Source organism: Centroberyx affinis, unplaced genomic scaffold, assembly GCF_046629955.1.
Source record: "Centroberyx affinis isolate AG114_WGS23_722 - 3 ecotype Tasmania unplaced genomic scaffold, CSIRO-AGI_Caff_v1 ptg000755l_1, whole genome shotgun sequence".
Taxonomy (NCBI): domain Eukaryota; kingdom Metazoa; phylum Chordata; class Actinopteri; order Beryciformes; family Berycidae; genus Centroberyx; species Centroberyx affinis.
This window is the reverse complement of record NW_027279367.1, coordinates 146,922-168,584: the sequence shown is the minus strand read 5'-3', so window position 1 is coordinate 168,584 and position 21,663 is coordinate 146,922. Positions and strand designations below refer to the sequence as shown.

Sequence of the window (21,663 nt, the reverse complement as noted above, 5' to 3'; positions counted from 1 at the left end):
AGTTTTTCTATATCTATATAGTGGTACCAGACACACATATAAACCTATCTTACCTGAGGTACTCTATCTCACTAGTCCCACAAAAATCTAATTTGAGACATCAGCATTAAATCAGTTAAAACAGCGAAAACTCATGACTCAGATAAAAACCTTGCCTGGGAGGGGTGAGACACAGAGAGATCCTTGTCATATTATTGTCAACGTTAGTCCTGACGTAGGCACTGTGCATCATATTATCTACATAGCTATGTAAGACTACAAATATGGTTCAGGCCAGCTGCATGGGGTCGCATAATGCCGGTATTCACAAGATGTCTAAAATCACATTTCCATACTAAATACAGCACTGTCTTTACAGCTTATCACTGTATTCTATAAACCTACAACTGAGTTTGAACACAAGCTTTCATATTTTGCATGGCATCTCCTGCAGTCACCCTCTCTCCCTCTCTCTCCCTCTCTCTCCCTCTCTCTCTCTCTCTCTCTCTCTCTCTCTCTCTCACACACACACACACACACACACGCACGGAAAGACCAGGTGGACCTGAATCATCCTGACATCTGCATACAGTGCACAGGGACTACTGTTGCTATATCAGGATAGACTCAGCTGAACTCACCCTAACTCATTCTCAACCCATCTCTCTCTACTGTATGTTGGAGACGTCTATAACACGATCCTCTATTTTCTATAGATTTATTGCATATTGTTTTGTTCTTTGACTCTCAACAGAAATTCAGCAAGCGGCAATTAAGGGCACACAGGCTCTTAGAAAATTTATTTAAATAATTTTCAAACAAGACAATAAAGAAACACAGACTGAACCTACTAAATACTGAAATTAATTTTGTACAAAAATATGTCACTTTTTCTGCCCACACATAATACATGGTTATCATTATAGTCATATAGAACAGTAAGTAGCCAAAGTTGAGCATGCTGCATCTCCTGTACATGTTATATAAATATTTACAGTCTAACATGAATGCATCTCTCCTTACCACAAGCAACAACAACTTTCTGTTTTTCCTTTTTTTTTTTCATATATATATTTTTCTAATATCACCAATATAACCATGGGTTTCAATATCATCAAATCATCGCCTCTATTTGTCCTCTGTCTTATCAGCAGTGTTGTGAAACAACTTGTCAGAAGTGTCAGGTTTGAGTCTGATGACCTGATGGTTAGAGTGGTGTCCTTACCAGTTTGCCTTTGTGTTCAACAAAAAAAATGTCCATCCTAATCAGCCATTTAGTCTCATATTCAGCCTTAAAATGTGTTTTCCTGAAACAAGTAGCTGCCAACTGAGTGGGATAATAATTTCACTTGTTTCCAGTGCAGTTTCATTTGTTTCAAGAATTTAAATATCTTGAAATAAGGCAGATAACTCCTGTAGTACGTATTCAAGATAATGTTCCATGATTGAAGAAAATCATTGAACAAGCAGTTTTTCATTAGAAACAATTGACATTTTCTCATCCCACTGGTAGATTTAGAAAAATATGATGAAACAATCCAATACTAAATTACTTGCTAAAATGGATATTTTTTTAAGTGAGCTCTTGCACTGTATATTTCAGCCAGTCTGTCATGTTCCATCAACTCTGTGCTGGTTCTTGATATCTGTGGCTCGAGGATTGATGCCAATGCATTTTCCACAGTTCTCTGTAACGTCTATCTCATCATCCAACCTCGGGATACACACCATATCGTCCCTAAAAACAACCTCTTAATGTATCCTTACCATCTCCCTCTCTCCTCCGCTGCCCTCTCCACCCTCCCTCGCTCCCGTCTCTCCTCCCTCTCTCTGTGGTGTCTCCTGTTCCTACTCTTCTTCATTTCCTGGATGTGTTTCCATTTCCCCGCCCCCGTGCCTCTTCCTCGCCCTCTTGACGGCCTCTTCTCCAGCCACAGTGAATCGCAGTACTCCTCCAGAGAGGCGATGGGAGAGCTCATCACTCTCAGGTAGTCTTTGTAGCGCTGGCGAGTCTCCCCTCCGTGGCGTAGCTCCACCGCGGGGTCCTCGCTGGGCTTCGGTCGTCCGTCCAGGTGCCCGTGTGTGACGAGGCGCAGCGTGAGGCGGAGAAGCGTGTGGGTGAAGCGTGTGTGCTCCTGAGCCACACACACATACACACCGGCATCAGAGGAGCGGAGGGAGCGAATAAGGAGACCTCGGTCAGTGTGGACAACGCGGTCGTCTAGCCTGACCTGGAACAAAACAGAGAACAGCAATACGTTCACATACAATACAGAGAAGTCACCAACCTCAACACAAAGGAGATGGGTAGCTATATATGTATAGGATATAACACAAAAGCACACATGAAATATAACTATCCAAAGTGGCCCTTGCAAAATCCCATTGTATATCAACATTCAAAGCTTTACAACAAGACTACAAGAAATTCTACGTGTATCATGATCCCTGACCAATCAATCAGTTTGATTGCCTTTCACAAAACACCTGCCTGATGCCTCCCAGCTGTTCACACACATATATTTTCACGTCTGATTTGTATCCAAGGTGAGCCAAGCATGGTAATGACCCTTGAAACAGGATGCATCCTGAATTGGGTGTGGTGAGTGTCACCCACAGGGTGGGGGGCCAGAGGTCGTTATGTGGTGCTGAGAGATCTTTAGATGCACGTTGAGTATCAGCATCAAGCACAGGCAAAGGAAGGAGTTTGGCTAAAGGTTGATGTGTGTGTATTGGTATGTGTGTGTGTGTTGGTGCATGTGTCTGTAGGTCCTGGGGTGAGCAGAGTACTAATGTTTATGGCCCTCTCTTTCCATGCAGACTAGCATCTCCCATGATTCATCAGGTGGCATGGCTGCTGTCAGGGCCTAAAACAACACAGCTGTGTTCAGAGAAGAGGGAGAGAGAGAATGTGTGTGTGTGTGTGTGTGTGTGTGTGTGTGTGTGTGTGTGTGTGTGTGTGTGTGTGTGTGTGTGTGTGTGTGTACGCCGTATGCTTGCATGCGGATGCTTCAAAAGCATACCTCCCAGGGCCTTGCTCTGACCCCCTAGTCAGAGGTGAAACTGATAAGCGAAAAAGCAAGGGAGCTCAGTCAAGGAGGAGAGTATCTGGCCCATGCATTAACTCCAGGTAGAAAACCATGTGTGTTTGCCTGTGTGAGTATTGTGGGTTTCTTCTCCTATATCCTTCTACATGTGAGTCTGTGTGTGTGTGTGTGGCTCTGTGGTGGTTTTTAGGTCTGACACTGATGATGTGTTGTCCAGCCAGAGGCAGACCCTAAGGCACAGAGGCTTTTTGGACCTTGACCCTGACTCACATTAGACTTCCTCGTCTGTCTCCCATCACATTCTTCTTCACTGACACACTCTAACCAATGGACTGACTTGACAAATGACATGGGATCTGTATTGTAGACATAAAATCACACTTATGTAATGTCTCTGTGGGAAACAAGGGCAATTTCTAAAATAATTTTATCAGTATTTGTGCTTTTATTTGTGCGCCTTTGAAGCCGCTCTCTCTTTGCAGTCCAAAATCAAGGCATCTGTGACTAAACTGCAATGCCAAACATTTAAACTCACCCAGATGGTGTGCATTTATTTGTATGCAATATGTGTGTGTGCATGTGTGTCTTTGTGTCTGTGTGTGCATTTGAGCAAACAAAGTCCTGCATGGAAGATAGCAAGGAATAGCAAGGAAGCTTATGAGTGTATGTATGGAAGCCTGGGTGTGCAGGGACACTTAGATGCATATGTGTGTATGTGTGAACAAGTGTGCATGTATGGGAACAGACCTAATGAAAGGCAGAGTTTAATTGTCTTTTAAACACATCACAACTCTATAAAATAAAACGGTTACGTATTTCTCAGGCTTTCAGGAAGACTGTGTGATCTTGAAGCTTGAGTCCAGGCTTTTGGAATGAGGGAATGCATCTTATCTTATCTTATCTTATCTGTTATCTTACAGTCTTTTCTTATAGTCTTATCTTATCGTACCGTAGCGTAAAGTATCATAGCACATCATACCGTATCATTTTTTTTTATAATTTCTTTTCGGCACACACTTTTATGAAAAAGTTTGATCTGTTTTTAATTGTATCTCTGTTGGTTTGTGTTGTTGTTTTTTGTTTTGTTTTTTTGTTTTTTTTGTTGTACCTGTCTACATCATATTTTACTTTTTATGCCTATTTTTTTTTATTGCTGCTGTTGGATTTTACTGTATGTAAAGCACTTTGTAAACATTGTTTTTAGAAAAGTGCTATACAAATAAAGTTATTATTATTATTATCATATCGTATCATATCATATTGTATCGTATCGTTTCGTATCCTTATCTTATCTTATAGTATCTTATCTTATAGTATTTTATCTTATCTTGCAGGCATCTTGTTCTTTTCAGCTGTTTTCTGTCAGTGAGGCTTTGTTCTAATGAACACCGAGGACGAAATTCAATGTCATCCATGTTTTTCTCATTACTGATTTTGTAATGGGCCAGCGTTCCAGGCTCCAGGAGGTGCATGCACACACAGGAACAAACAAACACACACATACACACACACACACACACACATACACTATGAGTGCAAAAAAGAGATCTCTCCCAGCTCACATCTTTAATAGCTGAGTTTTATGAGGGGATAAGAGGAGGGAATGTGTGTATGAGCGGATGAGGAGAATTGTATTGGAGTGGGCTGCAGGTGCTGTGAGCAGCTGGCCGGGGGTGCTTCTATCCAAGCCAGTCAGGGGGCAGAAAGGATGGAGAGAAAGACGGGGAAGGAGAGGAAAGGAAGGGAAGCTGGGAAGTTAGGGAGACAACAGAGGAAACAAAGCAAGAGGAGGAGGAGGAGGGCATGAGGCAGGACGTGAGGAGAGATCAAGGGACGATAAGGTGGGGCTGATGAGGGAGGCTGAGAGACAGGATGGGAGACGGGATGACAGACAGGAGGAAACAGGGTGGGAACGAAAAGGACAGGGAGGGAGATGTTGAAACAAACCAGACGTTTCAGACGTCACCTGCTCTAACACCACGGGCCCAGCTGTGAGACCAGTTGGACCACCGTGGCTGAAGTGAACATAAAAAAAAAACCTACATCAACCTCATAACAAATAATCCAAACCCACCTGCGAGATGGAAGCCGCAGTAAGTCAATAAACATTTTGTTCACAAATCACACGAAGCACAAGTGAGAGGCATTGCTCTGGGACGGGCATTCATCTCCTGAATGTGAGACGACTAGTATTTTTTCTCTGTGTGCTGTCACAGCCTCCGAAATAGCATTTAGACCACGTTACACCAACATTTTCTGGACTCTCAGCCCATACAAACCCGGCTGAATTCACCACTGATCCATCGAGTAACGCACATTCTGCTGTATTTTTTTAGCTTCCATTTCATAATAATCTTAAGGGAGGGAGAGCTTCTGCGTTCACTCCCTCATCACTTTGTCTAGAGTACAATAGGTCACATATTATTGCATGCCTAGACACACAAACACAAAAAACACCCCATTGTGTTCATTACCCCGAAAACACATGGCTGTCCCTAGGGAGCGCTATGTTATGATTTCCGCTGTAGGGGATCATAAAGAAACACACACATATACGCACGCACACACACACACACACACACACACAGAGGGAAACGCTGTGCTTTCTGCTGTTCGGGCCTATAAAGGAACACATGGGTCTTTAGTGGCCCCTGCACCTGTCAGTCTGTTTACATTCACCCCTGACAGACAGGACAGGGGACCGAGAGTGGGAGTAAATAAGTGTAGTGGGAAGCGGGGAGGGGAGGAGAGGAGTGAGTGGGTGGAGTGGCAAGCCGGCCCGGTCGGAGTGGGTGCAGGACGAGGGGGGTGCATGTTTGGATAGGGGAGGGGTGGGCGCTGAGGTGCTGACTAAGCGAATCTCTGTTGTCTCATTCAGGAGATGAGTGTCATCGTCAATGAGTTCCTTTCCACACCTCCAACACAAACACATTACCTCTCCGTCCCTCCCTCCATCCTGTCTGCAGGGTAAGAAATTAACTTTTTTGCCCCCTTGATCTGATTTTTAGGGGCATTTTGGTCCTTTTCAGGCCAAAATATTTTGTATATTTGCAAATGAATACTCAATTTGTACCACTAAGATTTGTTTTAACTTTCTGATTGCTGGAAACTCACAGTAGGCCTTACTTGATGGGATGGTTTTCCCCACTCTCTGTCCCCAACCAGTCCCTCTTCCACCCTTTCTTTACAATATTGGTTGGTTTATTTTTTGTTGACGCAGTGGTTTGTGTGGGGTCGGCATTTTCTCCTACTGCTGGCTGCCAAACTTTTCTGCTGGTTTGGAGTGTGTTTACTCAATCGGTCTCAGATCAAAAAACGCTCCGTTTTTCTCGCCCAAAACACACTAGAAGGAATCCCTGGTCGTAGGCTCCCACAAATCACTGATGGTGGCCTGAAGTTGCATTCATGCATGAATACTCGGCAGTTCAATGAAAAAAATATAAACAGGATGAAATGGAAAAGAAACTTTACTCCTAGTTATTGGGGGTATTTTTTTCCCCTCATTTTACGGGCATTTTATGAACTTTAAAGGGCTTTTTTGCCCCTAACCGCCGTTAATTTCTGACTCTACTGTTTCCCCATATTCTTTAACAAGCACACTCATGTCTCTTTCTCTACATCCCAAAAACCCTCACACAGTATATCTCCTTGCAGATCACTAAAAGATGTCTTTTTCTATGTTTTATCTGTAATACTCATTTTCCCATCTTTCATGTGAGATAGAAGCCATTCCATCCCTGTTTCCCAGCTTGTGTCTGGTCTCAGTCACTCCTCACCTTTCTCCAAGACAGAGGAGCTGTAGAAGATTTTAAGGAGCCCTGGATACTCATAAACATCAGTAATGACTTCATTCAAGGAACCGGTGAGACCCTGCGCTGCTCCTTCATTTCCTATGATTCCACATTGGATGTGACCTTTGGGTATTGACCCCACTGATCAGCTGTTAACGGTAACTCCACGCTCCAAACATTGTTTTTATCTTCCCTAAGACAAGCAGGACTAGCAACATTGTGATTTGTGGCAAAACGGTGGCTGAGGTTGAAGCAAGTCAAACATGATGGATGGAGAACCCTGTTTTAAGAGGCTTTGAAGTTCTTATGTAAGGGAGGATTGTGATAATTATGAACGTCTGTTTTTGGCTGTATCACATCCATGCCTTGTGACCTGCCCTGAGAAACATCTAACCCCTAAGGTACAGTAATCCCATGGAAAACAAAAACAAGGCCCACCTTCAGACATCAGAGAGAGGAAGGAAAGGTGGGTAGAGACAGAGAGAGAGAGTGAGAAAGAGAAAGAGAGAGCTTTCGAAAATGATATTTTTTGTGTTACATAAGTACATGCGCATGTGTGTAGATGAGTGCACTCACTGACCTCCTCCCTGGGTTCAGATCCAGGTCTCTGTATGTACCAGCGGATCTGGGCCTGTTGAGATTTGGGGATGCACTCCAGGAAGGTGGAGTTGCTCTGCACCCCAAAGAGAACCCTCTCCTCCACCCATCCTCCACCAACACCTGAAGAAGAAAAGAATCTCTTGTTACTGTGGGCATCCTTGCACTCTACAAAGGTATATCATGCAGGTTTCCCCTTGATTAGTGACTCTGGAAGTGCTCATTTCCCCCAGCTGACCAGATATCTCTTTTGAGCTTTCAAAACAAGCCCCTCTGAACTTCTGAAGGGATTAAAGTCTACGTACTGTCTTCTGTGTCCCAGCACTGACTGGCAGGGTCTCCGTGCTTAATGTCCTGTCTCCTGGCTCGCCTGGAGAGCAAACACACAGACACACACACACACACACACAGACACACATTTGAGTTCAAAGTTCAATGAGGTAACGAGTTCATGTCCTGTTGGTGTGGGTTTTGGTGTGCACATAAGAGAGAGTTGCCTGGTTACCGCCTGTGGGCGACCGTTTTTCAGGGTTGTTAAGCGCAGCATTTAAAATGTGATTTAAGCTGCCCTTCCATTATTGATAACCCACAGTGTCTATGTCTTGTTGACACACATGTAGCAAACTACATTCCTCCAGAATGGTAATTGCGGAAATGTATTCAAAAGTTTGTTTGGACTCTAGCTTGGTTTTGCTCACTTGAACTCCTTCACTTTGTATCCGTTTCCCCTCCTCCTCCTTATCTGTCAGGCCTGTTGCGGTGGGTCGTCTGTACCCTACACCCATTGACACTGCAAAGATCAGCTTTCAAAGAGCCCTCTAGACTAAAAGCAGGGCTTCCACTATCCCGCAAACCACAGTAGCATCCACACTGGCCCATAATGTAGCAGTATGACCCCCATCTGTAGGGCACAGCATGCTAGCTGTAGCCTAGATTCATGCAAGCAAGCAAACAACACACACACACACACTTTTGCACCTCTAGAGATGTGAAATGACAGTAGCATTAATCATCTGAGGAACAGCATTTCTAATCAATGCCTCAGCACTCAAATGGACTAACACCCTCTGGCATGGAAAAATGCTGAAGAGGTGAAAAGAACCAAAATAGAAAACATATTTAGCAAGAACTATGAACTCCTTCTGACAGCCCCAGAATAAAGGACCAGGAGGCCTTGGAAAAACACACACACACACACACACACACACACACACGCACACACACACACACACACACACACACACACACACACACGCACACACACACACACACACACACACACACACACGCACACACACACGCACACACACACGCACACACACACACACACCTACACACACAAGCCCTGGAGAAGTAGGCCGACAGACGGTCAGATTAAAGAACCACTTTTTTCTTTGATTTTTTTTCTTTCTTTGACACCAATATTCTCCAGGTTCATTACTGTAAATCAAACCACTGGACATCTCAATATTCCAAAACAGTCCAATGACAGTGAGAAATGAATATGCCTGAGTGTACCTGGGAGAAAAGTAATTAAAAGGGAGGGTGAAAGAGAGAGGGAGACCTACCGAACATGTCATGGTTTTTGTGCTTACACATGTACGTCCATGTGATTGTGTGTGTGTGTGTGTGTGTGTGTGTGTGTGTGTGTAAGTGAGTGAAAGAGAGAGAGAATTGAATACACCAAGTTTTTGGGAGATTGGCCCGTTGTTCAACCTGTTAAATGATGAGAACAGACACCGAAATCACACAGCACATTTTATCTCAAAAGTGAGAAATGAGAACAGCTTGTAGCAGCTCTAAAGCTAAAGGCTGAGTAATCTTAAATCATATGTGCCGAAGTCTGGCAGTTTTGAGTAGTTTGGTCAAATTCAAACAAAATATGAGAAATTTGATATATGAAGAATGACATACTCTTTTGAACTACCAGCGATGACTGTCTGTTCCCATAGGAAGCGATAGTAGTGGGTGAGGGAAAACTCTACAGCTAATCACTGTGCAGCGGATGAATACATGTTTGAAAAATCATGAAAAATCATGAATCTGCTAAACCACTAACAACTTAGTTAGCATGGAGACAGGAGAGAATCATCTACTCGGGTCACATGGGTGATTTTAGTTGTCTATGTTCTCATGATTTAACGGGTAGGTTGACCAACAAATCAATCTCCCGAAAACTTGGTGTATTCCTTTAAAGTGGTGTTGAACTTTGGTGGTACCTTGGGTTGTGTAGCTTCCTGGACATGTTATAACCCATAGCACAAACGAACATGGACAAAGCAGATTCTGACAATATATTTTTTTAAAATGGTCATTCTGCTTGATTTTTTTTAAGTGAATCGCTTTCTTTATGTTATTAAACCAAGTATGTAACACGGAAACCTGGTCAGAAGAATTTCAGTGTTACACTGAAAACTCCTTCAAACTGAAAGACCTGTTTCGCCATATAATGGCAGTGAATGGAGAAAGAAAAAAAACACAATTCTCCAATTGTCTCTACCGGAGCAACAGATAACAGAGAATCACCAGTTTTGGGGTTATATCATGTCCAGGAAGCTACAATCCAAGGTACTACCAAAGTTCATCATCACTTCAAGGGAGAACAAGAGCTTCACATACATACTGTACCTCTTGGATGCAGGGATGTATCGTGAGCATGTGTGTCCATCCCAGGCGCAGTAGGGGTCCCGTGCCAGGCAGCACTCAGCACACGCCTGGCCATACAGGTGACACCTACTGAGTGACACCTGGGCCAGCCCCTCACTGGAACCCACATACAGCTGTTGCTATGGAGAAACACACAACACTCAGCTTCAAAGGAGGTAACTACGGTTATATAAACAGCACTTTAATTAGCTGGCTTGGGCAAAAGATAAAATGTTTGTTTTGTATTGCCACTGTGACAATGAGGCAGTTTGTTCTTGTGGAAAAATGCAGATTTTGTTTTGACATTTGCTTTTTTTTCCTTTTGCACACATCCAGGAAAATTTCCTCAGGGTCCCAGCTCAGTCAAAGAGGCATGACTGGGAGTCAAGGCATCATAACTCTAAGACTCATTTAAATGTCAAAACTTTAAACAAACATTTAAGTCCCCACTGACTGAGGAAGACTGAAGGAATTCTTAACGGGAGGAATTTTTAGGAAGGTAGTTCTAAGGATCTGCTCCGACTCGTCTGAAGTGGAGGAGATTCCAAAACAAAACTTCCAAACAAGCGCTGGAAACACTAGCAAACATGCACACACACACACACACACACACACACACACATACACACACATAGGTCAGATGCTGCTGAAGATAAAGGGAGGCTGTGATTGGGGGTGAAGTGTCTACTGACACCCCTGACCCTCGGATAATGAGGGAGAAGGGGGAGAGAGTGCCAGAAGGAAGAGGGGAAGGCTGAAGAGAGAGAGGATTAAATCGATTAAATTAATGAAATGGGGATAAAAACTGTAGATTCCATGGCTTGTGCCTCATACAGCATGTGCACACAGCTCGGTGCATGTGGCAAAAAAGAAGGCACGGAGGTGAAGAAGAGAGACAGGGATAGGGAAGAGCGTGGGAATGAGGAGGATGGGAATGAGGTCTAACCTGTTTAGAGGACATCTCCATACTCAGTATGGGAGTGGGAACCTGCAAGAAGAAAGACAAACAACAATCAACAGACCTTTCACTTTCTGAGTGAAAATGACAGATGAGTCTGTTGATGAATGGCTCACATAAATCCATCAGCAGCTCTGCACAGTTTTTAGGATAGAGACATGATGAATATTTCACTGTTTGATGAGTCAACTGGCCCACCGAGGACCACTGGAGAACAGTTGGCTTTGTCTATCAAAAAGCAATGTAGGCTGTGTGTGTGTGTGTGTGTGTGTGTGTGTGTGTGTGTGTGTGTGTGTGTGTGTGTGTGCATATGTATACGCGTGGGTGTGGGTGTGGGTGGTTGTGTTCTGTACAAAACCTGGAACACTTGAAGCTCTTCTAGCACCACTTCCTCTGTGGACCAATTCTCTTGAGTGATGCTCACCACCTTCAGAATTGAGCCGGCATCTGACAGAGAGAGAGAGAGAGAGAGAGAGAGAGAGAGAGAAAGAGAGAGAAGGAGAGAGAGAGACACAAAAATGAAAGAGAGGAGAATATGATAAATCAAGCAAACCACAAGACATGTATTTTTCATCATCAGGTGAATAATGCAAATCAGCCAGGTATGAGCACTGTTTTCAAATTCAATAAAGATGAGGCTTCCTAGTTCATGGAGTCACTCCCTCCTCTAGGGCAGTAACAAAAGTTCAGTGTTGGACCATTCTCAAGCTCTTAACAATTTCAGTTTTTTAGTTAATTGTTGAAAATGCATGAGGGAGTGAGTGCTGAGGTTGTGTGTGTGTGTGTGTGTGTGTGTGTGTGTGTGTGTGTGTGTGTGTGTGAAAGAGTGTGTGTGTGACAGGTAGAAGAACTAAAACAGAATACTGGACAGAAAAAATAAATGTTCCGAGTGAAACCTTCCATTCACACTTTCCTCCAGCACCAATGTGAAGACCAACACACAGCAAAATCATTTAGGACTGTTTGGCTGAGAACAATTTATGATGATCTATTGCCCTCTGCTGGTCAAATTTAGAATTGCAGCAGACAGTTGGGCAGAGGTGTGTGTGAGTGTATATCTCTCTCTCTCTCTCACCAGTTCCCAGGAACATGACCTCATACTGTCCGTCCTCTGCTATGACTCTGTCCACCACTATCTGAGTCAGGGTGTAGTCCACCCGGACACGGGTGAACACCGGCCGGCCAGTCAGAGGGACGACAGAGCGATGCATCAGGGGGTGGAAGCGAATGAAACTGACCACCTCATCTGGAAAGTCTTTGGTGGTCTTGATCCTTGGGTCATAGGTCTTGCTGGGGCACTAATGGGGGACAGAAATATGTTGATCTTACGCTAAATTTTCATAATTGCCATTTTAAATAAACGCACAGATAATTTTTATCCCCTTTATATGTTTGCTGAGATTATTTTTCTATATCGCTTTCTGACAGTGAGCATGATATTGCATTGACTGCTACTTTCTGTCCAACAATTTCCTGGGGTAGGTCTCCCTCTGGTGGTGTATTGAAGAACTGCAGGAGGTAAAGAACATCTGGGACATCTGCCTTGGTCCTGCTCTCCCTCTCTATATATGGGCTCAAACAGTGGTCAAGCCCAAAAGTTCTCCATACATCAGTACTGCCCTCTTGATTAACTTTTCAAACAAAGTGAAACAAAAATCTGATTAGCATGTCAACCTGTAGTTACCTCATCAAAGCCCAGGTCATAGCATACATCATGAAGTTGCATGTGCACATGTGAGCATGCACACCCTGCAGCATTTGACACAGAAAAATTTTAACCCTTGAAACCGTGAAATTAAATGTTTATTATTTTTAATTAACAATGAAGCGGAGGATTGTGTTGATGTTATCTGTGAAAAAATGACTTCATCCTTAGCTAGTAAAAAATCAGTGTGAGCTGCTAGTGTTTCTGTCTGCCTCTGTGTCCCTCTGTGTGGTGGCCAACGCACCGTTCCAGGACGGGGGTACGGGATCCTCCCCTCGTACTCCACCCAGCGGTGGTCCGGCCCCTCCTTATGGGCATAAGGTCCGTTAAACACAGCCCTGATGTCCGCCATGCTGTACACACACACGGCTGAGCCGCGGAAGATGGAGCTGGGAGAGAAGAGCAAATAAGAGACAAGGTAAGTAGACTTAGGGAAGAAGGAGATGACCGCAGGCGGGATCGATGATGGTGTGATGAATACTGAACATACCTGGAGGTGGTGAAGACGGCATACACTACAGGGTTCTTGTCATCTCTGGTGGGAAGCAGAAAGATGTCCTCTACAACACACAGAGGAAAGTAATATATTTTTTTACTGTCTACTACTTTTGGCCTTTGACGGTAGCTATGGAGGGCTGGAACAGCATTAATATACTTTCGTAGCCTACATTTTCCCAGCTGGTCCAGAGTCTTGGTCCATTAAAACCCATAACATTCCCACTCAACTAGTAACACAGAGAGAGAGAGAGAGAGAGAGAGAGAAAGAGACACACACACAGAGAGAGAGAGCATATGCGTATGTAACAGTTACTTACGGAGCTCGTCAAAGTGTGTGTCCACCCCGTCCGGTCCGGGGATGGAACACACCAGTCTGGCTTTGAGGAAAGTGGTCCACTTGTTGGTCAGACTCCTCAGCCCACCCACATCATTCTGAAACACAACCACACACTCTGTGACTAAACCACAGTCAGCAGATCGCAGCTGTGTAACATGGTCAAAAGACAGCCGCAATTAATTTTACAGACTTTGTTCTAAACCACAGTCCAACTGTAATCGATCTAATAGACTTACACAGCTTGAAGACAATACACACCGTTCCAGTCTGACTCCTATTTCACGGACTAATTAGGAAAATAAACAGGTGAACCACATGCCGCTAGTATGGATGTGCTTATTTAACTAGCACAAAGGAGACCCTCTTGTTACTATAATGACAGTCAGGACCAACTGAAAAGAGAGAGATACAGAGAGAGAAAGAGAGGGAAACAGAAAGAGAGAGTAGAAAGTGTATAAAAGGAAAAGAGAAAAAATTGAAGGGCAGATTGATGGGAGAGAGTTTTAACATCAAATGGGTTTACTCATTAATTATGCAGGTTTCATGTTAGCATATGAATAGCTGTTTCAAGTAGTAACCTTTGACTGAGCTATGGCAAGAGTCCTCAAGTATACTTCTTTGTCCTGCATAAAACTCTTAGAAAAACTTCCCCATTTAACTTGGCCTGGGCACTTACCAAACAATACAGAAAAAGACCAGTATGGGTCAACACACACAAAAACACACTTGTACTCGAGAGACGAAATAAATGAAAGCACTTAATGAGGATGTTTTCCAATGGCGATAAACTTCAAAGATGAAGTACTGCTATTCTCATTGACCAGAAAGGAATCTAACTCCATTCTTTTCACATGCAGGCATACACACTCAAACACCCACCCACCTGCAAACACACACACAGACAGACAGAAAGAAAGTGAAAGAAAAACACAAAGAGCAAGATAGATAGATAAATAGATAGATAGTGTGACAGAGAGAGAGTGAGAGAGAGAGAGAGAGAGAGAGAGATGTAATCTAGAGGAATCTCCTTCCAGTCTGCCTTACAGCTTACTCCTAAGTCATAAATACTCTGAAAGCTTTTCTCTAAGAATGTAGCAATAGACCTCTGAATGCTAATACAGCACTGGTGCGTGGGCTAGTCCCATGAGGAACCACTAATGATACTAACTATGATCCATATATAACATAAAATGGCGGCCCCTGTAAAGGTCCCTGATCATAAATCTATCGGATCCGCACTGCAGTGGCCAGCCCAGCCTATTATATTGTTGTTAAGTGCTGTAAAATGGGCGCTGTGTGGGCACTGTAACACATGACTTGTGCTTCTCAAATGTCTTGCACCTTATTACTGCTGAAAAGCAAAGATTTGGGAATTTTCCCAAACAACTCATTTCAGGTATGAGTAAATTTGTGGCAGAAATTCACTGGTGTAAAAAGTAAAAAGTGGGACTTTGGTGATGGCACATGTACAAACTCACCAAATAAAATTTCAATTAAAGCCAAAGAAAATGAAAACGTCTCTGGCCATTATTTAACTGATGGAATCAGACAAGAGGACAGTCTTGTGTCTTTATTTAACTCAAAAATATTATTTCAATCTCACACTGAAAACATGCAATCCCTCTGGGGAAGGAAATTAGCTGGGAACTGGTGCAGAGCTCTTTTGACTACATCTATCTGAATGTCTGTCCAGGGAACAGCGCTTGAATTGCCCTGTCAGCAGAGCACAAAGGGGTTAAACCATGATTTACCTCTACTGACAGTAGCGGCCCGCTACTCTTTCAGCACACTACAAAAGAGGAATGTACCAGGAAGGCCTCTCCCCGGGGGGCATGAAGCACATCTGTGGTGGCCGACACTGAGATCTATCCGATCAGATCACTCTAAGAGTTATGACTCCCCCAAACCCTGTAAGGGATCTTGCACTGCTGCTGTCTCTCTCTCCTAGTCCCACTATGTCTCACCTACTCTCTCTATCTTCCCATCCCTTCCTCATTTGTCTCACTGCTTGCTGGGTCTCAATATCCATATTTCCTGGTTGAGGCTTGCCTTGTTTCATCCTCTTCTTCCTCTCCTCCCTGTCCACCCCTCTGTCATTTATTCAACTCTCCTTCCTGCCTCTGTATGCCTCCCTCTCTCCTCCCCTCTCTTCCCTCGCTGTGTAATATCTCACCTTGCAGACACGGGCCACACGGGACAGGATGCTCTTGTCGTTCCCCTCCCGCGACACCTCACGGAAGAAAAAGTATATCTTATCATCGTCTGGATTGTAGGTGTCTGCAATGGGATGAGCAGCTATGAACCTGGCCTCTAAAGACACAGAGAGAAAGAGAGAGAGCGGTGGGGAGTGTTAAAATAGAACTGAGTAATATTTACAGCCTTACCATGCACTGCATCCGCAAGGCGGGATTAACACTCTTCAGCATCTACACTTAGCACACGTGTGTTTACATCTTAGTCTCTCTCTACAGAACGGTCTGATTTATTACCATTTCCAGATGCTAAGCTAAAACTTCACATAAGGGAGGTGAGAGAAGAAAAAAAGTATTTACAAATAATAAGTCTTACCTTTTTTTTTAACCTGCTTGGATTACCAGATGGCAGCACAGTTTGCTACATAGGATAATACAGTGATTGCCAGAATGTTTAAATAATTTTAAAGCCAATTAAGTTTACTTTTCTTAACTTTTTTTATAGCTGACCTTGTGCTCTGACCTCCCTGTTGAAGGCTGAATCAAAGAGAGAACATTCCTTTGGAGATCAATAAAGTATCACATTATTATTTTTACTGTCCTGAGACAGTCAGTCACAACCATCTGTTCCTCCAAGTAGGTTACAAATTCCAAGAATTACTTGCAATTACTATTTTAAGACGTTACAGAGTGATAAAGATAGTGTTAGAGGCGAGTTGAAGAACACTGAGTAAAATAAATAAGGTAGGAAAAAGCAGAGGGTAACGACCTCTGGAGAAACTATCTACAGCATGTTGCCATTCGTGTCCTGAGTCAGGGGGAAACTAGTCCAAAGGCTTAAGTGTTGCAGTGGCATTACATCAACATTAGCTCAACCCCTGGAAGCCAAGCCAACCACCCCCGGGTGATTCCCTGACTGGAGCAGCTTAGTGTGCGGCTGCTCACACACTTCACAGAGGGGCCTTGTTATTCCTTCAGCATTGGAAAGATGTTCCACAGGGAAAGACACAGAAAAGAAATGATGTGCTCTCTCTGACTGTCACACTCAAATGCGTGCGCATATACACACACTGGCATCAACATTCACTCAGTCATGCACACACCCAGACAGACAGAGAGAGAGAGAGAGAGAGAGAGAGAGAGAGAGAGAGAGAGTGAGAGTGAGAGAGAGAGAGAGAGACAGAGACAGAGAGAGAAGGGTAGACATAATTACTCCAAACATCTCCGACACACTTTGACTCGATGGTTGTGAAATGTGGAGACTATGTGTAAGGATTTAGATCCTGGTGACAACTGTTGATACACGACAACCCATCAGTGGCTGTAAAACCGTCTAGACTGGAGACATATACACAGAGAGAGGAGACTCCATCCCATTGATAACTGTGTGTGTGTGTGCCTGCGTGCCTGCGTGTGTGAGTGTGTGTGTGTGTGTGTGTGTATGTGTGTGCCTGCGTGTGTGTGTGTGCGTACATCAGTCTGTGCATGTGTGGCAGCATGCGGTTGTGTGACTAAGACCGTGAACTCTGTGGCACACTGTAAATTCCCCAGTAGGTGTGGTCCCTGTTCAGCTATGGCATTCATATAAAAGTTCCTGCTAAATGAATAAGTGGGCTGTTTCCTCGGGACTGGAATGCCAATAACCACCCCGGGGGCACAGAGAGCCTCTTTGTATCAATGGAGAGGCTGGAAATGTTAAGATTAGAGAAGAAGCAATAACAAGTTATGACAGCACTCAGAAAGTTTGTGTGCACATGGGCGAGCGTGTGTGTACCGTTGATCCAGTAGTCTTCTGATATGTCAGTGCGTATGTAGTGCTGGTCAGGCGGCGGGCCAAGGGAGCGTGTGAACGTTGTGTCTTTACCCAGGAAGTCTGAGGCTGTGCCCGCATACAGGTACTGGTCTGGACCAATCAGAAGAGAGGAAGATCAATCAGTCGTTGAACATCGCTGGATGGGTTACAATGAAAGGATCTGAATTGTTGGTCAAAACTCAGTCAAGGCATAAAATGGAAAAATGTGATGCTGACAATAGAACGTTAATCCCCAAATAAAAACCCCACATTAGTCAGATATTTGGAACTGAAGAGTGAAACAGTAAGACATTCTTTGGTATGAGTTATGTTTTTACAATCAGTTTCAGTATGTTCTCCATAAAAATGAATGAGAAAATAGATTTGACATTGTTTACATTATTATTTTGCTTTTATGATTTCACTGGCTTACCTCATCAAACCCATACACAAAAACACAGACAGAGAAATATTTCAAGAAACAAACACATGAAGGAGAAATAATGGTAAAAAACATTTCTATGTCTCAGTATTTACAATTCCCTGCCAAGTCATTTTGTTGATTTCATTTTATTGGACAGAGAAATGCCTGCTTGCCTCTTGTTTGACCAAAGAAGGTCATAATAAGATAGAGACAAGTGCTGTGAAAAGCACATCTTTGGATACAAATTCACTCACACAACTGAGTGAAGACGCATGAAGAGCAATATTGTGTATTCTTGGGGGAATGGTGCTGGTATTGCAATAAAATCCTGGTGTATGAGAGATAAGATTAAGTAGAACAGATAAAGTATTGTGCGATGGCTTTTCTTACCTGTGAGGACTGAGGTGAACGGCTGCCAGGGATCAAAGGGACATTTCAACCTGCCGGACTCCACTGTAGCAGACAGCAGCTGGAACACACCGTCCTGACACAAGACAGGAAGGAGGGGAAGATGATTTTACACCAAGGACTTCCAAAAATTCAAAATGCAACTCTTTTGAACTTATGCCGAAATCATTCTTGCTCAGATTCATTGACTCCTATATACCTTACCTCTCTCTGCCCTGTGATTTCGATGAAAGCGCAGCTGGGGTGGAAGGCTCCTGTCCCGCAGGCATAGACATGTGTTCGATTGTAGTTGTGGAGCAGCCTGACGAAGTTAGCACACTCCAACTGGGAGAGCGGGTCAGGGACGAGCAGGGACAGAAGGAGAGTCAAGATTTACCAGGCATTCACTCACAACACAACAGTGTTTGATCTGCTAAGAATGCATATGATTTATTGTCAAGGTTGTTTCAGATGTGATTTTCTCCGGGAGCACTTACATTTGCATTTTTGCCTGCCAGTTTGCACATTTCCACTCTGTCTCGGGGAGCAGGCCAGCTGATCTGAGAACAGATAAATAAAGGGAGTAACATCTCAAAATCCAAATGTGAGCCTTTGAACATCAGGTCTGATAGCAATGAGAAGCTGCAATAAGCTATAACCTATTTTTCCTTGCTCTACTTTCTGCAGTATTTTGTGTATTATTCTTCGACTGATCTCAGTTGAACAACAATTAACACCTGCAGGCAGTCGTATTAGAGAGCAATGGAGGGATAACGTCCAGTGTCCCTTGTATGTACCCCGCCATGTTCACACATGTATTATAACAGGCTTATGTGCTTAGCGTGTTCTACCCCTAAATCCTACCAAGGGGAGCTATCGCCAAACTTATTCATGGGTCGATAGAGCCTCAACACGCATGCAAACACACCGGCACACATATTCCATCATCCCATGATTCCATATGATTGCACGCCACTGAGGACTTCAGAGAAAACCAGAAAACCTTTAGCTGGATTTACAACCTATTTCTACAACATGAAATTGTCAGTGGCCTAGTTTCACAACAGCCTATGGGGGCATTGTAAAGACTGTGGTATGACATGTTATAACACAGCAGCTATCTATTATCTAGCTATCTATTGAAATCTAGGTAGACATAACTGGGATGTTTGTTAAGAGAATACTAATTGGCTGCTAATTTTAGTGCCTGAGGGTCTCTTACCAGGTATGCCTCTCCATTAAGTGATAAACTCCAAGTTTGTGTCTCTGCATGGCTATCATATTCACTGTCATGACACAAAAGTCTCAGAAAGCTGGACTTTATGGCTTTATCTCCCTAGCATCAGTATCAGTGACCAGAGTGGCAACAGAAAGACAACACTTTGAGAGCAGGACTAAGAGTTAAAACAACGAGATAAAGATCAAATAAACACAATGTCGTCTCGCTCGCGGATCAACCACAGCTGCATAAACACACACTCACATCTACAAACTTTAACATATGGCATCCCTCCAAATGCATTTGTGTGTTTGGGTATATGTGTAAGTGTGCGCATGCATACCCATACTTGTGTATATCTGTATGCGCTTTTATGCATGTATGTGTGTGTGTGTGTGTGTGTGTGTGTGTGTGTGTGTGTATCGGTGCTTGTGCATGTAACAGGGGTGAAGAGCAGGTTGAAGATCATGTTCAAGATTATGACCCAGACCTCACCAGGCAGACAGTTTCAGAAAGCTGTTGACTGAATGAACTATTACTTCTCTAAAACAATACGTGACCGCATTCTGCATTCCAGCTTAGCAGAAACAGCACTGGTATAAGTGTCACGAGGAGAAGCTAAATGACTGTCTCTACAATAATGAGCCATTCACAGCACATAGCTGAGGTTATTGGGATGTCTCAAGTGACTCCATGCGTGAGTCTGCATGTCTGAGGATTGGGACAGTTACTCCACCTCAGCTGTTCAGACTTGAATCTCTTCCAGCACTTTCCCTCTGTCAGCGAGTCCGCGGACTCTCAAAAAGGCCCCAAACATTTCTGAGTCTACCTAAACAAACTCTCAACTTCAGCAAATGGCCTGAACGGCTATGAAACCAAAAGCTGCCTTTTATTTATTGCCTTCTATTTTTGGCCATGTTTTACGCTCCTAAAACACGGTCCTAAGAGTTTGGAGCCCTGTTGAAGTGATATTATATCTCATTCCCAATCTGACCTGTCGGCAGCATACTGTACCTTTCTGGGACCTCTGGCCAGGTTGTCAGGGTCGAGCAGGAAGATGTGATCCCTGGCTCCCAGCAGGAGACGACCCCTCTCCTCATCCAACAGCAGAGTGTGGGAGTGGAGGCCTTCAGAGGGGCCCAAGAACAGAGATACACTGCCACCTTGCACCAGTTCTGAGAGAGAGAGAGAGAGAGAGAGAGAGAGAGAGAGAGAGAGAGAGAGAGGGACAGAGACAGAGAGAGAGGGAGAGAGATTAATGAACCCCTGCAGTACAGTATATGCAAACAGCTTACATTTGAAAATTCACCATATAGTATTGATTTATATTGCAAAAGCTTTTCAGCAGGATCATGCTCTCAAAGTTGACCTCGCTCGATGCGGTTCACCATACCGAAATCCTTAAGACAAGCACATGGTTTCCTCCACTAGGAGAGGCAGCGTGTCTTGGCTTGACTTGAAACTGTCTAATCCTCTGTGGTTCAACACCTTAACTACACACAGTGACAGATGAGAGATACAGTAGGAGAGGCTTTGACAGCACACTGTTTCAGTGGGGGCATTATCAGGTATCATCATCAAGGCATTTCTTTATAGCTATGAAAAATATATTTCTCAGCTTGGCCAGCTGTTGAAAAGCAAATAAGGAAAATGTTGGAGCTATGAGTTAATATTGTTTCTAAAACTGCCAGTCTCAATACCAATATTGTCCTGTCTAGAGCTCATCTGCAGGTGACTGAACATCATCAGAAACATTAGCTGTAGCTATAGCATATACCTGTCATGGCCGATATAAGATTAGATCATGATCAGAGATCCAGCTCCGAGCAGGTTGAATGCCTGTTGCTCATCCATAAGTCAACACTAGATAGTTCCTTTAAACTACGTTGCGAATCTATGCTTTCCTGTTAATCTACATTATGATTTATACTGGAACAAAATGGATAAAATATAGGTAATATTATAAGGTGAAATTATATTTAGGTAAGCCATGTTTCCATTGATACCCTGACGAATGTCAGTGAGTGTTGCTGTCGAAACAATAAAGCACTCCCGGCTGTTCGGAGCTGGGAGTGCAGCTACATTTTTTTA

General features: G+C 43.6%; 1 protein-coding gene across 1 annotated transcript in view; it reads right to left on the bottom strand.

Annotated features, from left to right (window-relative positions):
- Positions 1-764: 764 nt before the first annotated feature.
- The window catches only part of sema3d (sema domain, immunoglobulin domain (Ig), short basic domain, secreted, (semaphorin) 3D), a 32,423-nt gene continuing 11,524 nt past the window's right edge, over positions 765-21,663 (bottom strand). The window contains exons 3-18 of the mRNA XM_071519974.1: positions 20,587-20,747; positions 18,851-18,913; positions 18,579-18,698; positions 18,357-18,450; positions 17,525-17,653; positions 15,732-15,868; positions 13,539-13,653; positions 13,214-13,283; positions 12,968-13,112; positions 12,094-12,316; positions 11,377-11,465; positions 11,007-11,048; positions 10,043-10,200; positions 7,720-7,784; positions 7,398-7,537; positions 765-2,210 (exon numbers count right to left, since the gene is read on the bottom strand). Of these exons, the coding sequence (XP_071376075.1) occupies positions 1,743-2,210; positions 7,398-7,537; positions 7,720-7,784; positions 10,043-10,200; positions 11,007-11,048; positions 11,377-11,465; positions 12,094-12,316; positions 12,968-13,112; positions 13,214-13,283; positions 13,539-13,653; positions 15,732-15,868; positions 17,525-17,653; positions 18,357-18,450; positions 18,579-18,698; positions 18,851-18,913; positions 20,587-20,747 (2,219 nt within the window). The 3' untranslated portion in view covers positions 765-1,742. The remainder of the gene's footprint in view (positions 2,211-7,397; positions 7,538-7,719; positions 7,785-10,042; positions 10,201-11,006; positions 11,049-11,376; positions 11,466-12,093; positions 12,317-12,967; positions 13,113-13,213; positions 13,284-13,538; positions 13,654-15,731; positions 15,869-17,524; positions 17,654-18,356; positions 18,451-18,578; positions 18,699-18,850; positions 18,914-20,586; positions 20,748-21,663) is intronic.